Source organism: Ambystoma mexicanum, chromosome 8 (genome assembly GCF_040938575.1).
Source record: "Ambystoma mexicanum isolate Mex_15411 chromosome 8, UKY_AmexF1_1, whole genome shotgun sequence".
Classification (NCBI taxonomy): domain Eukaryota; kingdom Metazoa; phylum Chordata; class Amphibia; order Caudata; family Ambystomatidae; genus Ambystoma; species Ambystoma mexicanum.
The window spans coordinates 1,069,598,674-1,069,618,595 of NC_090929.1; the positions used below are offsets into that span (position 1 = coordinate 1,069,598,674).

General features: G+C 45.2%; 1 protein-coding gene across 1 annotated transcript in view; it reads right to left on the minus strand.

Moving 5' to 3' along the window:
- Positions 1–19,922, minus strand: part of LOC138472733 (sperm flagellar protein 1-like) — a 123,061-nt gene that overhangs the window by 69,706 nt on the left and 33,433 nt on the right. Inside the window, exon 4 of the mRNA XM_069611052.1 lies at positions 8,642–8,675. Within this exon, the coding sequence (XP_069467153.1) occupies positions 8,642–8,675 (34 nt within the window). The remainder of the gene's footprint in view (positions 1–8,641; positions 8,676–19,922) is intronic.

Sequence of the window (19,922 nt, forward strand, 5' to 3'; positions counted from 1 at the left end):
GAAGTTGAGAACTGTCAGAAATGTGTCCAGCCAAGTCTAAAATAAGCTTATCAGTTTTGTGCATCAGAGAAAATTGTGGATGCCAGCTATGCTAATGTGGGCTTGGTGTACACCTGATAAGCCATCCAATGATATTGAAGGGATGTTTTTTCTCTGACTAAGGGGATCTATCCGAAGCATACTCTGACCAAGGTAGTCATTTACATAAGGAATGTTGAATCATCCAGATAGCCAATATAAGCAGGTTGAAGGCAAAATGTTTTTGAGTGTGTCCAGAGCCTGTATTGTAACCACAACTAATAAAGACTGCTGAGAACCTCCCAGATGTCTGATTTTCTCCTGTCTCTCTCTTTCCGAAGAATGTTCATGGATGTCTGGTGTTTGATGGAGAATGGGAACCAGGGCCCTCAGTCAAATGGGGCAATATGATGGAGAATATCTGCTTGTCCTTGGGAGCAAAGTGCCAGGTATCTAGAGGTTGTTGTTAAAGAGGACTGAAGAATTTCCAAAATGTTTTCCTGGATAGCTTCCATTTTTTCCTTAAAGAAGGTGTTAAATGCATGAACCTGTCCTAGAGAAGGCTCAATGGTAGAGGAGACACAGCTCGGGAGACAGAACTTTGATACAACTGAAACCAACCCTCTAGAGTGATTTTTCACTGCATTAATTTTCTCGTGAAGACCTGTGGTAAACCTAGAGGACCAAGTGGTGGTAAAAGTAACCGATTTAGGTGGTAATTTGGCAGAATTACCACCAAACTCGAAATGAGGCCTACAACCTCCCATTGGTGCAAATTCCGAGCATATTTTGTTTTGGTGCTCACAGGTTGGGACTGACTTGACTGATAAAGACATGCCACTCATGACAGATACATGCAATACGGAGGCTTCCAATAGCTTCATAGAGCATGATGCAGTGTAGTAAACTGGAAAGCTTCATGAAGGGTGGCTTTAGTCATCAAGAATTGTGGGGTGATGATATGTAACCAGCAGGAATAGAAAAACACATTCATTCTATTCTGCATGTCACTGGCAGTCAATGAAATGCTAGCTTAATGTGGTACGCCTCTTCATATTCTTTCAGACCCCATATCAACCACTAGCCGGCATTTGTGTGCCTCTTTGAGCTCAGGGATTGGCTTAGCTTGTATATCAGCACAGCACTCTGGTAGTAAGGCAATGGGCCTCATTAGAACTCTGGCGGTCCCGTAATGAACGGTGCCGGTACGGTGCCGGCACCGTTCATTACGGGCTGCCCTATTACGAGGCCTGCTAGCGGGTCCCACTTTTCACGCCTGGTCAGACCAGACGTGAAAAGCGGGACCCGCTAGCAGGCCAGGATGCTAACAACGGGCCCGTCATTAACAGGCCCGTTGTTAGCATCATCCCCATTCCCATTGAGCCCTATGGGGCTCAAATGGGAATGGGGATTGATTTTTACCAGGTCCCAGAAAAGGGCAATTACCGGGTCCGCCAAAGTCGGAATGACCCGGTTATTGCCCTTTTCTGGGACCCGGTAAAACATCATTACCGGCGGCAGCCGTGCCCTTAACAAAGGCACGGCTACCGCCTGGGTCGTAATGAGGCCCAATGACTTGGGGAAGTGCCTTCGAGGTCCCAAGGAAAGTGTTGGTGCAATTCAGTTTTTAGAAACTGCTGTGAGTTGAACCTGAATTGAAACGTCAACGTCCAGGGTAACCCCACGGTTCTTCAACTTCAAAGAGAACGGGAAGATCTTCTAGCCAGAGGTCTGCAACCCTCCTCATTGACTATATTGGTTAGGGCTAGTTTGAGTAGCATGTAGTCCAAAACATCTGGAAAGTCAAACCTTGCAGCTTTCCTGTCTGTGGAACCTGGCTGTTTTCTTGTGCATGGTTTCAACATGCCCAGGCTCACAAAGATACCCTGACACTGTGGAAGGCTTAAAAGCCAGAGCACTACTAAGCTACAGCCATGCTGTTGTCCCGAATAATTTTGCAAGAAACGAAAAGCCTACGTGCCCTTAGACTACTGAGGTAATAGTTTTGCATAGAAATCTTTGTAACATAACAAAGGAAAAGAATGGAACATTTCTGCAAAAGGAAAACTAAAAATGTTGCTCATTTGTCAGGAGCTGCAAAAATGGCAAATTTGCATTTATGACATATAACCAGTCCTGACTGTTGTTATTGAAAAGTTTCCAGATGCTTACGCTTCTCAGATCACTATTTCTTTTGCCTTTGTGTCAGTTTTGGACAAACATACTCATGCTTCACGCCCATTCTCTCTAGCTTGGCTGGCTGGTTGGGAGCACTTCACCATTTATCTTTGGATGCACTGATGTTCACGTTGTTAGTATGTAGGCTGAAAGATGCCCTCCCTTAGCCTCAGTCCTGTGAGGGGGCGCTACTATGGTGCAAAGTCAATAATATTTGTCATAGTTACAGTCAAAGCATAACAACATAGCATAGCGTAGCATAGTGTAACAAAAGATACGGGTGCCAGAGTGTCACTGCATACAGGACAGACATCTGACCCTTCTTCCCCAACCTACCCTGTGTGCTGTACATCCACTTCCTCCTTCCACGCAGTCAGAAGAACACAGCTTGCATACAGAGCATGCGGTATATTGTCTCACTATTGATAGCTACTGATTACTATACTGTGATAGCCTGCTCCCAAGTAAGACACCACCCTGTCTCACTGAACAAAAATAAAGTATAGAATGATACGATAATGATAACATTATCGACATTAAGGTGTCAGGTATTTTTAATTTGACCACTCCCTTCCCTTACCTCCTGTTACCAACAACAGCCGCCTTTATACACAGTCTATCCTTGACTACAACCCGGAGTACAACGTATAGCGACGCCCAGGGAAATAAGACACCAAACATCCAAGATTCCCCGAGCACACTCTCGAGCCCCTCATGTACCCAACATTACATTGTGCACTAATTTACAATTCTGCAAATCTGCCTTCGAAACACAACCCAATTATTACAACAATTTAGGCTATATATGCCTTCTCCTTTTGCAGAACTATGGTCCACCTAACAGGAGTACATGCATTCAATCTTCCCGGCTGCATCCATTCCTTCCTCCCTCCCTATGTTTAGAGCATCTATTTCGCTCTTTACCCCCTCAACCCCCGCTTATCTTCGCTTCGCTCATTTTCGTTTTTACTCCAGCAGACAAGGTCTAGGAACTGTCTCGTCCTATTTCTGTTGGTCTTAGTGTCCATGGGCCTCATTACACGGTAGGCGTTAAGGGTTTACCGGTACCGGTAAGGGCACCGGTACCGGTAAACCCTTACCGCCTTACTACGAGTTCCCTTTGCGGGACCCGACCTTAACGGCTGATTTTACCAGCCGTTAAAGTAGGGTGACGCAAAGGGACCTCGGTACTAATTACGATACCGCAATTTGTGGTACCGTAATTAGCGCCTTCCCCATTCCCATTATGCCCTATGGGGGCAAAAATGGGAATGGGGAAGGGCCTTGGTGAATGGGGAATTACCGCCCCCGCTCACCTTGGAGTAGGGCGGTAATTCCGCCATCCACCAAGGCGGACATGGTAAAATACCGGCGGCAACCATGGCGCTAATAGCGCCATGGTTACCGCCTACCGTGTAATGAGGCCCCATGTTTCTGCGCCCCGAAACTTGCGAGTTACCGGCGCATTACAAATAAATAAATAAATAATAAATAAATAAATAAATAAATAAAGGTTGGATGCCCTCTGGTGAGATATTGGGCCTCATTACAACCCTGGCGTTAAGGGGTTAACGGCGCCGTAAAAGGCTGCAGCGCCGTTAAACCCTTAATGCCAGATTTCCACTTTAACGCCTGCTTTTGCAGGCGTTAAAGTCCAAGGCGCTAAGCGACCTTGGTGCTAATTACGGCACCGTAATTTACGGTGCCGTAATTAGCGCCTTCCCCATCCCCATTGAGCCCTATGGGGCAAAAATGGGAAGGGGCAATGGTGAATGGGGATTTACCGCCCCGCCAACCTTGGAATGGGGCGGTAAATCCACCATGGCGGAATCCGGCATGGACCATGGTGCTAATAGCACCATGGTCCTACGCCAGGGTTGTAATGAAGCTCATTGTATGCCACTCCATGGACAAACGTAGGGGCTCTGAATCTACTATGGTGGTGATATGGCACATTACAAAAGCATATTAACATAACATAACATTAAAGCAGGGGCTGGTTTACAGCTGCAATTAAGCAATTACTTTTCAGAAATCTGCTTGGCAAACGCCATCAATGTTATGCTGGGTTTAAAAAAAGCATGAAAAAAAGTTCTATTCGAAATCTGAGAGTAGAGAAGGCTGTTTCAGCAAAACCACATATGCCACAGCTCCACCATGTAACCATCACTGGAAGGTCACCTCCAGTAGAGAGCCAATAATGTCATCCCCTTAAAAGCACAGAGCTTGATTAAAGAGATCCCAGAAAGGTGTGTTTTGAGCGCAGAGGGGCAGGTAGTGCGTGGGAATGACCATAGGCACTAACGTGTCCATGGGTGATGACGGGCGAGCAAACTCCAAGCAGCACCTAGAGACTGTGTGCCTCAGCACATCCCCTACCTTCAATTCCTATGGCAATATTTTAGGCAAATAGGCAGCACTAATTGCACCACTTGATATCCAAAGCTAAAAGGTGGGGATGGTTCTTTTGGCCCGAGACTGTGTGCTTGTGTTGTTGGGCAGGCCCTTCTGTACACCATCTGAGAGTGGTTGGAGGACTGGGCAGGTTGAGCAGGCTCTCCAACTCTGTAACACTAGGTCACAGGCCTAAATCCTGCAAACTCTCTGCCCCTTTGCTGGCTTCCACTCATTACAACAAGGCACTCTTAGCTGAGACCCTGGTGGCTCACAGCTTGCAGGTGCCTGCTGCAGTACCACTTAGGTGGACATCTAGGAAAAATGGGCAGGGATTAGGCCCCAGCCCTGGTTGCCTGACAAAGACATTTATTTGCCATGACATGGAAAGATGTCCAACAGGGCAGAACATTTTACAGGCTGAGGCCCGAGACAGCTCCCAGCCTATCCCCTCTGCTTCCCTAGTAAGATGAACATGGGATCTGTGTTTTCATGTGCCCCATGATACTAGCTCTCAAACATAAAGGTTCTCACCTCCCAAAAATCTTAACATGTGCAGAAAAGAGGGCAGTACCCAGGGAGCTCTTCACTTCCTGGCATTCCCAAATCCTTCCTTCATAATGTACAAAAGCTACCCACTGAGGGAGAAGGAGCGAGAGAGAGCGAGAGAAAGTGAGAGAGTTAGACAGAGAGAGCTGTAGAGAGAAAGATAAAGAGCGATCTTTGTGTACATGAAAGTAAATAAATCTGATATTGTCTCGCTAGACAGGAGGACAGGTTTACCCCGCTGTATACAGTGCCTATGTTTTGTGACAGTGCCACCGCCGGCTTTGTGGAGAAGAGAATTCAAATACAGTAGAACACGTGTTCCATCATCAGTTCTAGATCTTTTTTTGCATTTTGTTGACTTCTTGTTAGAGGGAACTGCAGGACTTTACCACTAAAATAAAAGCCATGGGGGGAACAAGGGTATAGAGAGCCACCCCAAAGTCCCCATAGCCTCGCTCACCTCTTCTCCTAGGTGCAACATTTGTTTCTGTGATGGATAAAAATGAATGATGATGTAAGCAAAGGTATAAGGTTCAAATAATTTACTTATACTGTAAACTAGGTAGGTTGTCAGGTGGGCAGGCAATTCAGTTTTTGTCTTCGATCAGTTGTAACGTTTCTCACCCACAGTGTTCCATAAGGAATCAGGAGTAAGACTCAGACAGAGGGGCATTGTGATGGTTGCTGTAGACTTTGATTAAAGAAAAGAGAGGGAAGTTGAATGACCTATTTTGCCCTGTCGCTACTGGGGGGTTTCCTGCCTCAACGAAACTATTGGATGTCAGTGTCAGAATGTCCAAAAGTAAAGTGTTTTCTGTCCTGTGTCCTAAATCCTAACCTGACCCTTACATGCTAAACTCAAAATAAAGTGTAAATGGACATTACAAGTTGGGCGGTCTGGAAATGAGGGTGCCGGTGGCACCGTGCCGGTACCCTTTCCGGACCGCCACACTACAACTCTGTGTGCGGGGTCGTGGCGCCCGGCAGGTCTGACCTGCCTGGCGTAACGGCACCCGCCCGCAGAGTTTTCACAGAAGCAGTGTCAGTGCTTCCATCTCCCCACTCCCATACAGTCATATCCGCTGGGACTTGTAATGTCCCGGTGGCACTGGGATGTCAGGCACCGGTAAAGTGTTGCGAGTCCAGCAGCAACCCGTTGGTAGAACCCACGGTTTACCGCCGGACTCATAATGAGGCCCATAGTCTTTCAACTGGACATCTGTGGCTTTTTCCAAAGTTTCAACACAAAGTTCCAAAAGGTGCAAAATTAAACAAATAATATTGCGTTTCACCCTTTTCTAAGGGCTGGCACAAGGGCTTATAACAAGGGCACCAGGACGTTACTGCCCGTTCCAGCCCTTGAAACAGCGTGATAACGCCATTAGCACCCCGGGTTACCAAAGCGGTAACCCTGGGTGTTAAAAAAAAGGATTTTCATTAATTGAACAGGACGCTGTGCACGTCCTGTTCAATGAATGAAAATCCTTTGCTAATATGGCCGCCATATGGGTTCACTCAAAAAGACTGATTAAAATTGTTTGAATGCGTGATTTGGCTGAATTTAGGCTTTTCAAAAATTCTGAACGGCCGATAAGTTCGACCAAACCACACATTTTGTGCCAGGGGCTGCGGGGGTGTCCCCCACACCCTTGCTCACTATATTGTGTCCCCCACAGTCACCCCCAAAAAAACAAAAGAAAAAAATGGGCTGCAGGGGTTTCCCCCGCAGCTGTCCCAAAAAAAAGAAAAGGAAAGGACCCTGCGGAGCCAGTTCCCGATCACGGAAGTGAAAGGGAACAGGTGTTGCAGGGACCAGTGAGTCGGAGGCAAGGTAAGTAGTGGGGTGTGGGTCAGGGGGTTGCACAGAGGTTTGGCCCAGTCAGAAATGTTCAGTGGACAAAAGACTGAAGGTTATTTTGAAAAAATAATCTTTGGCTTTTCTCCCTCGAACATTTGTAACTCAGTCTTTCAACCCCAAACCCTCGTTTGTGGCCCTTCTGATGTTAGAGAGTACAATTCCTGCAATCCCTCAAGGCTTATTATTCTGGCTAGGAATCATGGGAGTTGCTATGCAAAATTTCTGCAGGGCCACGGATTGAGTACCAATGCAAAATAGAGCAGGTGATGGCATGGACTCCCAAATCAGTGAATCACATGTTGCAGAATGTCCACTTGGTGCACAGAGGAGGGACTTGGGGGATATTACTTCAGGCCCAAGATGGAGAAAGAGAAAGGCCTTGTCCCAATCTCCTTGTAATGCATTGTGTTAGCAGAGATTGCTAGTAGATGTTCTAATGGATGAAATACCTGCATCACAGCATGCACCGTTCAGTGAAACACATGAATAATACAGAGCACAACAACCCCATATACCACATTAGAGCACTGAATGCCGCACCATGAGTGCACTATACAGCAGTGGATCCGAGTCAACTTTCAATGTGGCCTCTATAGCTGGTAACTATAGCCCACGGGACAGCATTGACAACATGTGCATCACCAAAAGGATGGTGCTGAACAATGAGTCCATGCACTGCTCAATCTTTAAGGCAGCATATAGTACCTAGCAAAACAATAATACATTTCTATGATACGTGTCCGCATCTCGCCACCCTGATCACACCCTTTGAGGAGCAGCCTTTCCTCTGCCTAATTTCAACGTATGCAGAAGCTCAGGGGTCTGCATACTTTGACTCGCCAGATGTTTTTGACCACAACTCCCACTAGCCCTAACTAGCACAGTCAATGGTGAGGGATCCTGGGTGTTCTGGGTCCAAAACATCTGGAGAGCCACAGGTTGCAGACCCCTGCCGTATCTGAATCCCATTAAGGGGTGCCCTGAGGTGCAGGGGATCCCCACTTTTCAGAGACCCCAGATTAGCTCGATGCCTGTATGTGTCTCTGGGCAGTCAGACTATGCTCACTGTGTTTGGCAGGGAGGCTCTCACTTTTTGTGTTATGCCTCTGATCGCATAGTGCATTTATAAGTGCTAGAGAGTGTTGTTAAACTGCAAAGTGTTGTTAGAACAACGCAAGCACAGATACATAGAGGGCTGGACTGGCCTATGGGGAACTCTGGAGATTTTCCGGTAGGCCCCTGTGTCTCTTTTGTGTGCTAACCTATTTTATTTCCAAATGTTCTCATAGGAAAAGGGTTGGGCTTGCTGAAAATGTGTAATATGGAGCCACTTTGAAAATGATTTTCGGGCCTCTTTTGGTTTCCAGTCCATCCCTGGATACATATGTGTCTAACAGTGTAATAATGCTCTTTGCTCACAACCCTAATTTCACCTGTCAGTTATTAGAGGGTTAGGAAAAGGAAGGAGAAAACTAGGAGGGCTACGGAAAAGGAAGACATCAATTTTTTAAAGAAAGCTTTACTGCCACATTTTCCACATTTTCATATCTAAGATAAGAGGAGTTCGGGATGCTTGGAAAACCCGGCTAAAGCGCCTACACTTCCCCAAACCATTTCTAAGAGACAAGTACTTTGGAGACATACCTTGTGTTATGCCGGTGCTGAAATATTCCAAATCCTGTAAAAAATAAAAATGTACGTTTATTTCACTACTTCACAAAGTCTCATTTTTTTGTTTGAGCTATTAGGTGTCGGTAAAGCCCCACCTATAAGCCAAAACTATTACATTAGAGTACATATAGGGAGAAATAGCATACAAGGAGGGACACGAAGTTTGTAAGTGTTGTTTGGCTATTTGCCCACATTTTGACTGCACATGGACATGCTAATCCCTATGGCCATTCCCACCCAGTGCCTGCCCCTTCCCACCCAAAACAACTCATGGGAACTCTTTGACCTCGCTTTAGCCTTGCCATCAAACTTTGCACTCCAATGATTTTTTCAAAGAAGTCTTCTGAGAGTTAATTACTTAATTAGAGCTGTAAACCCGGTGCTGCTGTAATAAAAATGTCTAAACCAGGTCCGCCTTCAGCCACTCAATTTATAATCACTATGCAGTCCTTCACTGAAGTCCTGTTAAAAACAAGCATTGGCAAAGCAGACCGTTTTAGCTTGTGTGGGTTAGCCATTTGCCAGGCACTGATATCAGAGGCCCAGGTACTTCCACCATTTTTCACCCGCTACCATCAATGGTCAGTTAATACCACTATTGCTGTGCCTGGCAAGTGCCTTTCCCATGCCTACACAAAACCCCAAACTATTAGCACTCAATGCTTGCATAATACAGATAGTGGTGCAAGACACCTGCCATTTTGATGCCTTTTCAAATACGCATATGTGCAGGTGAGTTGTTAGGTAGAGGTAGATTATTTGGAAAAAAAACAACCACCACTTGTCTTATCTGTGAGAGATCACGTCACTTAGAAGGACCATATCAACCCTCTCACCTAACCCTCAAACCTGGCTGCAGAAAGAGACCCCACATCACACAGGGGTAACAACGGTCTCCAGTTCCCATTCTGCACAGGAGCCGACCACAGTTGTCATAGGGGGCAACTTCCACAGCCCTTGCCCCTGACACCAGGAGAATATACACTGAAAGACAAAGGGGCTTCCGGAGACATGGTACTTGGAGTCTTTACGTATTTTATTTAATTTTACTTGATCTTCTGTTCAACGCTGGCCCTACCCGGAACGTCTTATAGGCTTTACAAGGTTCAAAAACCCAAAAGGTGGGAGGTGAAACAGAAGTTACAATATGTTTTCAGGATAGGATAGGACGATTATTATAGACAAGTAGTAGCGACTGGGTGGGACACTCCAATAAATCGGTTTCATGTGATAATGTCGCCTGGAAAAAGTCACCAGTTAGGTGACTTTCTATTCCTGATCCCTAACATACTGTCCACAAATATTCTAGGAGGGGTATACCTTTATATCATAAACTCCCATCCTATAATATTTGGGGAAACTGTTTGATTTTACTGAGGGCATCCATTTCCCAGGTGACTTAATCACTGGACACCAATAAATCGAGGTGTGTACAGGGACAACAATCTGTCCAGATACAGGGATGACAGGAGGCAGGAGAGTAATGATGTAGTACGATTATCCGGAGGCAGAGACGAGAGTATGTCCAGGGGAGGAGTGATAGCATCCAGAGAGAGGGGAGGTACAACTTCCTCCAGTGACTGGGAGAAAGGAGTGCCATTTGTGTGCTATGAAAAAACGTTACTCACTTTAGTAACAGAAGTTTTCATGCTCGATTTAGAGCGCCAAAAGGTTACAAACAAATTGTCGTCCTTCATCCTGTAGAAGCAGAACTTTAAAGGCCTATGTATGTCCAAACAGTGCAAGACTCCCCACATCAGATGGAGATTTTGGAAGGAAAGCCAGAAGAGGAACCTTCTGGGTGATGTGTTAAGAGGAGAATACCTTATTTAAGAATCCTGGATGAGCGTGCATCACCATTTGTCTATGTAAAATACGATCTAGGGCTCAGGTGCCGAAAGAGCCCAAATCTACCTTTGGGGTCTAGCTGACCTCACTTTGCATCTGCTAGATGATGATATGTGAAAGACAGGGCTTTTCTCGATTGACGAAAGGCTAAAATGTATTGGGAATGTGTTAACAGTCTTCCTGGCCACCTATATTATCCTCCAATAGTCCCAGGTGATCCAGGCTTAGCACCTCAGATAACAGCAGATCAAGCTCAGCGATTATGAAGAGGGGTGACTCTGCTGAATCAGAATCCCTGGAAAAACTGGGAGAAAGATCATGCCTTCAGATGCCAGTTCTACTAGGTCCAAACAAATGTTATGGCTGGCCTATGGGGAGTTATTAGAATCATACATGAGGTTAAAGACATTTTACACCTGTATATCACCTTGTGAATTAAGGGAATTTGTGGAAAGGCATAACATGTCTGACTCGACCAAGGAAAAAAGATTCGCTCTTACTGCCAGTCTGCATAATGTGAGGAACTTGCTACCCCCCCTTCTTGTCAATGTAGTACATGCAAGTTGTGTTTTCTGTTTAGATCAACATGACCTTGCCCGCAGTGTTAAATAGAAATGCTTTTGAAGTTAGAGAAATGGCACATGGCTATGATGCTTCTTTTCCACACAAGACCTGCAGAATAGTGTCCCACTCTGAAATGGCACAACTCTGTCGTAATGACTACCATGTGAGGACAATCCAAAAATGGCATGCCCCCAATCAGATTCTCCACCTCAAACCACCACAGGAGGTCTCGTGCAGCTTCTTGAGAATGGAATGGCAAACCGAATGAGAGTCTTGCGCTTGATTACAAGACTCCGCTAGGTGGAACTGGGTTAGCCTCATTTTCAGCCTGGCAAAAGGCACTGCCAGCACAGGCTAAACTATCTGGCCAAGGAGTTGCTCAGACCACCAGGCCGCTGTGTGTTGCCTAATCAGAAACATCTTGACTGTCTCTGATAGCCATCATTCTGTCCACTGTAGGAAACACAACAGCCCTGGCAAAGTCCCATTGTAAGCCTATGAACTGAAGCAACTGATTGGGGAAGAGCAGATATTTTTTTGGTAGACATGTCTCAGATTGAAAAGTAGGTCTCAGAAGAGTCAGGGGGGTTGTCAATGTCAACCAAGGAGGCATAAAGCAGCAATTAATCTCAATACAGGTAAATATGTATTCCCAATATAGGGACTACACATACCTCAGAGACAGGCAGAGGAACTTTCTGTGAGGGGCCAGATGGTGACATGCAAATAAGCCTTCTTCAGGTCCACTGCATATAACCAGTCTCCTTGAGTGAGGGAGTAAAGGATTTGAGCAGGCGTGGAAATCTTTACTTTGCCTATAACAAGAAAAGAGCTGAGAGGCGACAGATTCAGCACCGTTCTCAGGTTTGTCTGGTTCTTTTTGGAAACAGTAAATGGCCTGGAATAGAAGCCCTGTCCTATTTCTGAAGTAGCGACTGGCTTCGGAGCCTTCATGACCAGAGAATGTTGCACCTCCGGCTGAGGTTCTGGGGAACTGAACTGTCGAAGAGAGAAGAAAGGGAGTAAGGGCCAACCCACAACCTTTCGCAACTACAAAGCGGATCTAAGAATTTCCAGAAATAGTGACCCAACCTGCTGCAAAATCCGTTATCCTATGCCCAAGGTTTAATAATAAATGTAGATCTGCTACAAACTAACGTTTAAGTGTTTTGAAATGACCTACCATTGACAAATTGAAGATGGTAAAGGCTTGGACTACGTATAAGAATAGTATTGCTAATCGCAAACAGGGATTGGCCACTATGGCATGGGACAAACTTGCTTAAGCAGCTAATCAGACTAATTCTAAATGTTTTTGGGAATTGATCAACTTGGATCCAAGACATTTAGCCTGGGTTAACCATTTCGAAACCCATGTACTACAGTCTGATTAGGTTGCACATTTTTCAGATCTGTATAATCCTCCTGTGAATGAGAGTTTTATTGATTCTGAACAATAACATTAACTGATTGCATTAATGAATGCTCAAGAATTGTTCACCATTCCGGAAATCACTTTAGCCGTACATAAACAAGCACTTCACAGATGTCCAGGTCTGGATGGCATTCCTGCAGACCTGTTGAGGTCTCTTGAGGCCTTTTGGCCCCACCTTTAACTAATGTTTATAACCACATACTTAAAAAAGATAGGTATCCGGAGTCTTGGAAACATGTGATTATTTTTCCTATATTTGAAAGGGCTCCAAATCCTCTCCTTCAGCATACAGACAGATTTCTTTATTGGAGTTGTTGTTCAGAAGTTTTGGAAGGGCACTACTATCTCAACTGCAAGCCTGGGTAGAAGCAGAAAATATTTAGTCTTACATCCATTTCAGTTTCCGTGAAGGATTAGGAACAGATGAGCAGGCACTAAATCTATATTTAACTATTATAAATTTAGTACATGTAAAAAAAAAGAATCTACCTACTCTTCATGTATTTGAGAACTGCATTTGATAAGATTAATAGAGGTACATTATTATCTGGCTTATGAAACAATAAATGCTCAGCCTCTTTGGTAAGGGTTCAACTGGATACCCGGCACTGTCTGCGATGAGGCTCCCAAGGTCATTGCTCCCATGGGTTTCCAGTGAAATCTGATGTGCGTCAGGGCTGTGTCCTTGCTCTGCTGTTGTTTTCAATACATTTCAATAATTTATATGAGACATTAATACATTGTGATGCTGATGTTCCTCCTTTTGGTGACCTAAGTATTCCAGTACTTGCATACACGGATGATAGAGTGTTGATTGCCAGAACTCGATTTCTTTTCAACATCTTATTTTAAAAAAAAATGTTTTTATTGCCATTTTTCAGTCCATATAGTGCTTTTTATTTTGTAATTATGATCATTATTGCAGTGCCATTTCTATATTAAAGTTGCAACAACAAATAACAACAAACAACAGTTGTCTTCATTTCACATGTCCGATCTTCTTGTGTGATCTGCCTTCATGGGGGCATGAGTCCAGTTACCTTTTACAAAGTCGAATGCCAGCCTTATAGACGGGCCAGTGTCTCATTCTCAACTCAGCGTTTATCAGTGTTTGCTCATCCACATTTTGGCACTCAGGGCGCCATGACATCAGACGGAAGAAACATATCTCAGATTAGGGCCTTCCACGCCTCAAATGTGACACTTATGTCATCTATATTTCCAGCCATCCCCGAACCCCAGATCTCCGTTTCAGCTGTTGCCCATCTTTCCATTTCCTTCTTCCACCTATCATATTGTGGGCCCGCTTTCGATTTCCATGCCATTGCTATTGCCCTTTTTGCCAGTATACACACCAAACCCATGACTTTTACGATGTGCTTGATTTTGCTTAGCCTGAGGTAAGTGCCCAGTAGACACTCCTTTGGGGACCATTCATACCTAGTGACTCCAGCCCTTGTACACAATTGCTTAATTTTTGCCCAGAAGCGTGGTACTTTTACGCACCCCCAGAACATGTGCACCAAATCAGCTTCCTCACTGCCACACCATGGGCATGACGAGCTAGTGTTTTTATTGAATCTTGCTACCTTCATTGGGGTCATGTACATTCTGTATAGGACGTTCATCTGTATCAGTCTGAACCTAGCGTTCCTGGACACTTCTTTGGGGTGCAATAATGCCCTTTCCCATTATTTTTCTGTAATATCTACACCTAGGTCTTTCTTCCATCTTGCCTTCAGTGTTGTTGTGCGGGGGTTTGTCCTGTCATTCAGTTGAGCGTATATTCTCAATACCGGCCTCCACCCATCGCTCAGGTTATATAATTCCATCATTAGCGGGTTTGTTTCTGGTTCATTTGGCCATTATTGCTATTATTTTTAGCAGCGTGTTTTAACCTTTGATGCCATAAGAATTGTCCCCTTGGCAGCCCCTCCTTCACATGTAACGATTCAAGCTCCCTGAATGACCCCTCCTCGTACAGATTTCCCCAGGTGTACAAGCCCAACCTTTCCCAGGTTCTTATGGTGTGGAGGTCATTGCCTGTCGCTCCTAACTCTGCCATTATCGGCATCTCAGGCGCATACGGGTGCACCAAATGCTGCACCGATTTAGCCCTGTTCCATACTTGCCTACCCAGTGTAGCCAGCATGGGTAGCTGTCCCTTAGGGTTTTGTGGGGCCCACAGGATTTCTTTCAGGTGTATTGATGTTATCAGATTTCGCGCTAGCCCCGTTTCTGAAGTTACATCGTCTGATAGCCACTTGGTTATGTGGCTAAGCTGTGCTGCCAGATAATACCGTTCGTGGTCCGGTAACGCCTCCTACTTATGTGGCAGTGTCAGTGTAGTCAGTGCATTTCCCCAGAGGAAATCCCTGATTCCTACCTCCATGGTACGAAAAAAAGACGGGCCAATGTAGTAGCAAATGTTCTGGAAGTAATACAAAAAACCTTGGTAGGATTATCATTTTGGCAATTGCTGCTCTCCCCATCATTGATAGCAATTATCGGGCGGGGGTAAGACCCTGGTGGCGGTTTCTTTTGAAGGGATTTGTGGGCTCTCTCCACTGCGAAACCCTGTGACAACTTGCCCGCTCGAATCTCTTGTTGAAGTGGTGAATCCAAAAATCTAGTCGGATGTAGACCCTCTGTGCCTTCCGGAATCCCGAGCAACCGTATGACCTTCCCTCAGCCTCCTCAGTTCTTGCTTCCAATATTGCCACCTTCCTTTCCAGGTTGGCTACCTTAGTTTTCAAGTCTGTTGTTGGTTCGGTCGTCTCGAGTAGTCCCTCCTCTGCAGTGGGCACCCTTTCTGCAAGGTTTCTTGCATCTTGTCTCATTAGCTGTATGTCTGTCTTGACTTCATCTATTTTGGTGTCTATAAAGGTTCTGAGGGCTATTGCCTCTAATACTTGCCCGTCTTGGTTCTCTGTTGTCGCTGCCTTTTTGGGTTCTGCTGTGATTTTCCCCTCTTGCTCCGAAGAGCACGCTTTAGTTGCCGCAAATGTGTCCATGATGCTCGATTTGGTTTTCTCTTTGTCCTTGTTCGAGAGCATGGTAGCGCTTGCGCTGTGTTGCAACTGGTTTGTTATGGAAGGCACTAGCGTTTGTATTAGCCTGGAGATCCCAACTGTGCCTGCAGCAGTGTCCAGGACCTGTAAAAATGGTGTCCTCTCTGATATCAAGTTTTCTGGCCTGCTCTCAAGTCCTCCAGTCAGTTGTGATATAACTACTTATTCATTAGCGCCTGGATGCCTGTGCTCTCTTCAGAGTTTTGGTACTATCTGTACCACTATGTGCAGTTCACTGCTGCAGTTCATGCTTATCTTTGTGCTGGGCTACCTTACTTCATAGCTCATTCGTATCTCCTGTTGTTTGTTCCCGTTTGGGGGAGTGAGGGTCGCTCTGTTCCTCTCAACCGATAGGGTGATAAGTTGTGCGTGCCTCTTCCCTACCACCTATTGCTGCTATTGTGTGTTTCTCCTTGATCCATTGGTGTGGTAGCCTCTTAGATTTTCGTTGATGTGCCTCAGTGGCAGTCACAGTGCAGCTCAATGGGGCCCAGACCAGCTCTGCCTCCCCTCTTGATGGTCATGCATTCGGTGCGGCAGCTTATATCCCCCCAGTTTCTTGGACTCTCAGTTTATCACATGTACTTCGTGCACTGCTCCCTGAGCTGGGTAGCCCAGTAACCTCACCCTCCTTTGCCTGTCTTCGCTGCGCTTATTCCATATGCGCTTTGACAGTCAGCCTGCGCAGCACTTGCTGTTACCTCATCTTATTTTTCTCCCAGCTCACTGACCTTTCATCTCTTGTGTTCTCTGGTCTGGTTTGGGGCTGCTGCAGGAGCTTGATCCGGTGGCCTTCGTTGTCGCAGTTCCAGTTGTGGCCTCAGGCGGTCCGTAGCTTCCCAGGTTCTCCTCCTAGTACTTTCGTTCCCCCATCGCAGTGGGCCGAGATCATAAGCACTGCGCCTTCTTGCTGTGCTCCTCACTGGTGCTGCCTCGTGTCCGTTCTTCCACGCTGGTGACTCCTTTCTCTTTGGCTCCGCTTCTGTTGCCATCGGGTTGCTCCGCTCACTTTGAGGAAGGCGCAGGGCTCATCCGATGGCTAACCACGTCTCTGCAGCACGGTACGTTGTACTGCACCCCGGTCACTGTACTTCGCCAGTGCTTCTTTCACGGCGCCTCTCCAATCGTCAGCCTAGGAGACGTAGTGTATCTCGGGTGGCATACCACAGTGTTTCTGTGTGCAGCCTCTCTCTGTGTCGGCTGGATATCCGCAGCGCTCGGCAGCCCTTCCTCCTACTCTGCCTTCTCACGCAGCCTTGTCCGTCATCTTAGCCCGCAGGAGAACACTCAAAGAGGGCACAATTTTGTTGTCTTTCAGTTCCCGTTGAGACCACTTCAGCTATCCGTTAGTGGGGGAAGCGCCCCTTTTCTTCTCTGGTGCCGTTTTTTGGTTGTTTCATGCGTTTTTACCACTCGGATAGGATCTTTGTCCAGGATCTTGGCTGGAGCTCGCTGTTACTGCGACCTCACGCCATGCTCGCGAGGCCACGCCCCCTTCAACATCTTATAAACAAGTGCCTGGAATTCATGAACAACCTAGATTTTAGCATCAATGTATCAAAATCAACAGTCATGGTCTGTTCTCTGAGCAGTAGAAGTAATACGTTGCCAACTTAAGGTTACTATTGCTTTTGAATACTTGGAATTCTAATTTACATCAAGGCTTGAGGGGGGACTGTACATCAAAAAACAGTCAATAGGGATCCCCAGATATTAGGGGGAATCCTTAGTTTCGGTAATCAACACAAAGCAAGCCCAGAAGACATGATGCGTGGGATATATTCTATGAATGGAAAGCCAGTAGAGAGATATGGATCTGGAATTCGGGCAGTAAATAAGGCTTTGAGGCTGCATACTCAGGAACATTCTTTTTTTTAAAGAAATTCTTGGCCTTCCGGACTCTGCACCAAACTATGCCATACATAATGAAGTTTGGTTATCATTACTTGAGGATGATTTATCAATGGAGCCTGAAATTATGTGGTTAAATGTGTGGCAGAATACTAAGGCAACATTGACACATGAACTTGTAACTCACATTTTCTCATTTGAAGATGACATGCTTTGTAATCCTTGGCTTTCCTTCATAATAAAATCACCTGGAGAGAGTCAATCATGGATTATGCTTTACAAACCCAAAAAACTGTAATAGTAATATATGGTGCTCCCATTAAAATTTGCCTGCCCAAATACATCTCTATGGGAAGAGAAGCTTGTAAAGAGAAGGAAGAGTAGTTGCCTGCTATGATGTGGACCAATCTTTCAAAACAAAGACATTTTTATTCATATATCGTGTAACAAAAAGAGTAAGACATGTTATTGCACATTTGAATAGCAACATCAATATTTTGTTATTTCACACATCTTATATCAGAAATAATATAGTTTGATTTCTCTTGAGATATTTCATTTTGTCATATTTTATAATACATTTTTATGTCGGTTTGAATCGATTTGTGTCTTCTTGGATAAAATGTCTTAGATCTCTCTTAACTATTATCCACTTATATCCACATGGATAGTATGGGCCTCATTCTGAGTTGGGCGGTAAGGGTTAACGGGCACCGGTAAGGATGCCGGTGCCGGTAAACCCTTACCGCTCAATTCAACAGAGGTCCCTTAGCGGGAACCGCAAAGGACGTGTGGTCAGACCACACGTCCTTAGCGGGTCCCGTTAAGGGACCAGGGCGCTAATTACGGGCCTCCTATTTGCGGGCCCGTAATTAGTACCTTCCCCATTACCATTGAGCCCTATGGGGGCTCAAATGGGAAAGGGGAATGGTTTACTGAATGGGGATTTACCGGGTCCTCCAAGGTCGGAATGACCCGGTAAGTCCCCATTCAGCCAGACCGGACCCAGACCCGGTATTGGAGTCAGCCATGGTGCTCATAGCACCATGGCTACCTCCAACCTCGGAATGACCCCCTATGTTTTACAACGCTCTATTCACTTTCAGATAATATGTATTTAGTCTCTCTTAACTTTTGTCAACTTGAATCTTCTTGAATAGGGTGTCTTAGATCTCTCTACACAAGTTGGCTCATCAGGAGGAATTTAGAAAATGCTCAATTGTTGTTGCCTTTGTCTTGAATGTATTGTCATGACTAATATTGATCAAATGTACAGGTTGGTTTAACTATTCAAATTGTGATCCAAATTGTCTGTTTTGCTCTAGTACTAGTGAAGATTTGATGCATTTTATCTTCTTCTGTTCTTATGCGTCAAAACGGCATAAAATAATTATTTTATTCGGTAACCTGACTTTACACAATGTAGCAAAAAACAAGGGGGGTTCTGGGAGTCCCTCTGCCAGACATTAGTCCCAGTAACAAGAGCCTTACCCAGAGTCTTAAGCTCACTATCTTTCACAGAGGAGAAATATTCAAAACATATCAGTCTTTGTCCTGCCCTGGTGCAGTCCAGCACCTAAAATGCTAGGAAACTCTCCTCCGAACAAGAGTACCAACAGCATCCCCAGACACGTGTTTCGGGCTTGTAGGACCTCATCAGTAGGGTGGAGTTGTGCCTCTCTAAGAATAGTGAGCAAGGGCCCTAGTAACTTAGGGTGAGACCCAAAGTGACTTAAATTATGCAAAAAACAAGGGGGTCCTGGGAGTCCCTCTGCCAGACAGTAGTCCCGGTTACGAGAGCCTTACCCAGAGTCTTTAGTCAATGTAGACCTGCTTTACTTTACTTGCTATCTGCTGGTTCTTCTCCTATGGCCTGGACACTTTCACCTATCGCCAGTCAGCATGGAGGCAAAGAGAGTTTGTTTCTAAATTGTCGGTATAGATAATATCCCGGGTGTGTTGGACTAGGCAGCATTTGATAACCCAGTTGTCTTATATAGCACTTTAGTTAATTTTTAACCATTTAATATCATGTTTTGATGCATTTCATGATAGGTTGTAATATTTTTATTGTTTATTTCTGTGGAATCTTTTTCCGAATAAAGTTTGTGATGATGAGAACCTTTGATAGATGTTCTTTGCTTCTTTATGGGCAACCTAGGAGAATAGTCTGGCTGCTTTTGTATCTTTTCTAAAAATCCCCTTAAACTGCCTGAAGTCCTAGCCCTGAAATCGTGTCTTGAGGTAGATGCCAAAAGGAAAACCTTTAAGGAGTCTATCTGATGGGCCGCAATTTGGCTTTTAAGTCACATGTCATTTTCTCCTACTACGCTCCTCATCAGTGGAGCTGTGAAACAAGTCTGTGTCCTCAAGGTGATATATAAAATAAAATATTGTCCTGTACGTCTTGTGGGAACTAAATTGAGCACAAGCAAGCCATCCTATGCAGAGAACTAGAGATAGTTCTGGCATCCGCCTAGCCAGC